General features: G+C 29.8%; 1 protein-coding gene across 1 annotated transcript in view; it reads right to left on the bottom strand.

Moving 5' to 3' along the window:
• Positions 1-2,500, bottom strand: part of LOC125047599 (eomesodermin homolog) — a 26,381-nt gene that overhangs the window by 20,788 nt on the left and 3,093 nt on the right. Inside the window, exon 4 of the mRNA XM_047645879.1 lies at positions 1,889-2,477. Within this exon, the coding sequence (XP_047501835.1) occupies positions 1,889-2,477 (589 nt within the window). The remainder of the gene's footprint in view (positions 1-1,888; positions 2,478-2,500) is intronic.

The raw sequence follows: 2,500 nt of genomic DNA, 5'->3' as shown, positions 1-2,500 counted from the left end.
TGATAATATGATTATAATAATGTTCATAATAACAATATCAGTAGTGATAATCACGATAATGGTAATGATAATAATGAAAGTGTTAATAAACTATTATTATCATTATGATAATAATGATAATAATAGTAATAATGACATTAACAATAATAGTAATAGTAATAGTAATAATAATAATAATAATAATTATAATAATAATAATGACAGTTATAATAATAATGATGATAATAGTGATAATAATGATAATAATAATAATAATAATAATAGCAATGCTAATTATTATAATGATATTAATAATGATGATAATAACAATAAAAATTATAATGATAATAATAATAACGATTATGATAATAATAACAATGATAATGATAATGATCATAATAATGATAATGTTAATGATAATAACAATAATAATAATAATGATAATAATACTATTAATTGTAATAATGTAAATGATAAAGATAATGGTAGTAATGATAATAATAGTAAGAGTAATAATGATAATAACTCTTATTATTATGGTCATTTTTATGTTTATATTACTGTAATTACCTTTATCTACATTTCTATCGTTATCATTAGTATTATTACTATCATTATTATTGTTATTACCATTAGTATCATCCTTATTATTATCATTATTATTATTATTATCAATACTATAATAATAAATATTATTATTATTCATAGTTATGATATCATATTATTACCGTCATTATCATCATTACCATTATCATTATTATCATTATCATTACTATAATAATTATGATTACTATTTTAGTCTCGAAATTACCATCATTATTTTTATTATTGTTATCATTATTATTATTATTACAATTATTATTACTATCTTCATTACTATTATTATCATCATCATCATCATCATCATTATTATTAATTTTATTATTATCATTATTATTATTATTACTACTACTACTATCATTATTATTATGACTATCATTATTATCCATATCATTATCATTATCATCATTATAATTACCATTATCATTCTTATCATTATTATTATTGTTGTTAATATTATTATTTTTGTTATCATTATCATTATCATTATTATTATTATTATTATTATTATTGTTATTACCACTACTATCATTATTATTATCATTATAATCATCATTTTCATTATCATTATCATCATTGTTATTATTATTTGTGTATTATTATTATTATTACTGTTATTCTCATAATTATTATTATTGTATTTTTTTTGTCATTTTTATCATATTCATTATTATTATAATCATCATCATTATTAATAATATTATTAATGTTATTATGATCATTATCATTATTGTTATTAGTATTTTCATCATTATCACCATTATTATCATTCTTATTTTTGTTAGCATTATGATGAATGTTATCATAACAATGATTATTACTATTATCATTATAATTATTAGCATTGTTATTATCAAATCTTAAGACAAAAATATCCTCAGAATTATATCCATATAGTTATGATGGTAAATGTAATGAACTATCGCCTGAGAATCTTTAACGTATTTTCGTTTCGCAGAGCAGATTGCACTCACAATAAGTCTACGGACATTTATGCCCAGATTTCACTTACGGATATCTTCATTATAGAGAAATACATATATTCAAGGAGTTTTCTATACATGTGAATACAGATGACTTATACCGTAGACGTTACTAAAATCGTGAAAAAATATACACTTTTTCTTGTGAGTTCAGCACACGGCATATCCCATTCTGAGAACAATAATTGAATATAATTTCCCTCGATCACCCGCCCATGACCGCCAACGTTCCAGTTATGTAAATAAGAGCAAAGGCAATCACCCGTTGCTTAAGTACTAATGGGCACACACCACTCTCTTCCATACACACTCACTCATCGCACTACCTGCTTGTCAACTTTCCCTCTAGTAGCGCTGCAACAGAAGTCAGCAGCCGTCCCTAGAAGCCACAGCAAGAGACGTGCTATGACGTCAGTCAAAACAATAAACGTCTCTGGTAAGGATGCCGTCACAAGAGAAGCCACAACAAAGAGCTTCACCAAGGCATACCCTCGGGACGTGGCCCTCAAGGCATACCCCCGGGACGTGGCCCTCAAGGCATACCTCCGAGTCACGCCCCAAGACGTGCCCCGAGGCGTACCTTCAAGACATACTACTTTGCGTGCCCCCTTGGCGTTTCCCGAGCCGCTGCCACGCACCTGATAACGGCGCAGAACGTTGTGCAGCGGAAGTCCTCCCGGGGCAGCACCGCGCTTCGCACTAAGCCCGCTAATCACCTCGCGAGTGTCCCAGTAGCCAGAGGCTGTGGCGATAACACTTGTCACCACTTCTCGAACCCTTTTTACTCTTATCTCGCAGCTTTCTCCTGCAGCCGAGGAGGAGGTGGCGATGGCCGGCAGCCACGGCTTATCTCCTGTGGTTGGATTGGTGTTTGGCGTGTCTGTGGAGGCTTCGGGCTCGCTCTTATCGCCGTATCTGTGAGGCGCAGGTTTCGGCTA

Source organism: Penaeus chinensis, chromosome 41 (genome assembly GCF_019202785.1).
Source record: "Penaeus chinensis breed Huanghai No. 1 chromosome 41, ASM1920278v2, whole genome shotgun sequence".
Classification (NCBI taxonomy): domain Eukaryota; kingdom Metazoa; phylum Arthropoda; class Malacostraca; order Decapoda; family Penaeidae; genus Penaeus; species Penaeus chinensis.
The sequence above is the reverse complement of the archived record's forward strand: the minus strand, read 5'-3'. Positions and strand labels throughout refer to the sequence as shown.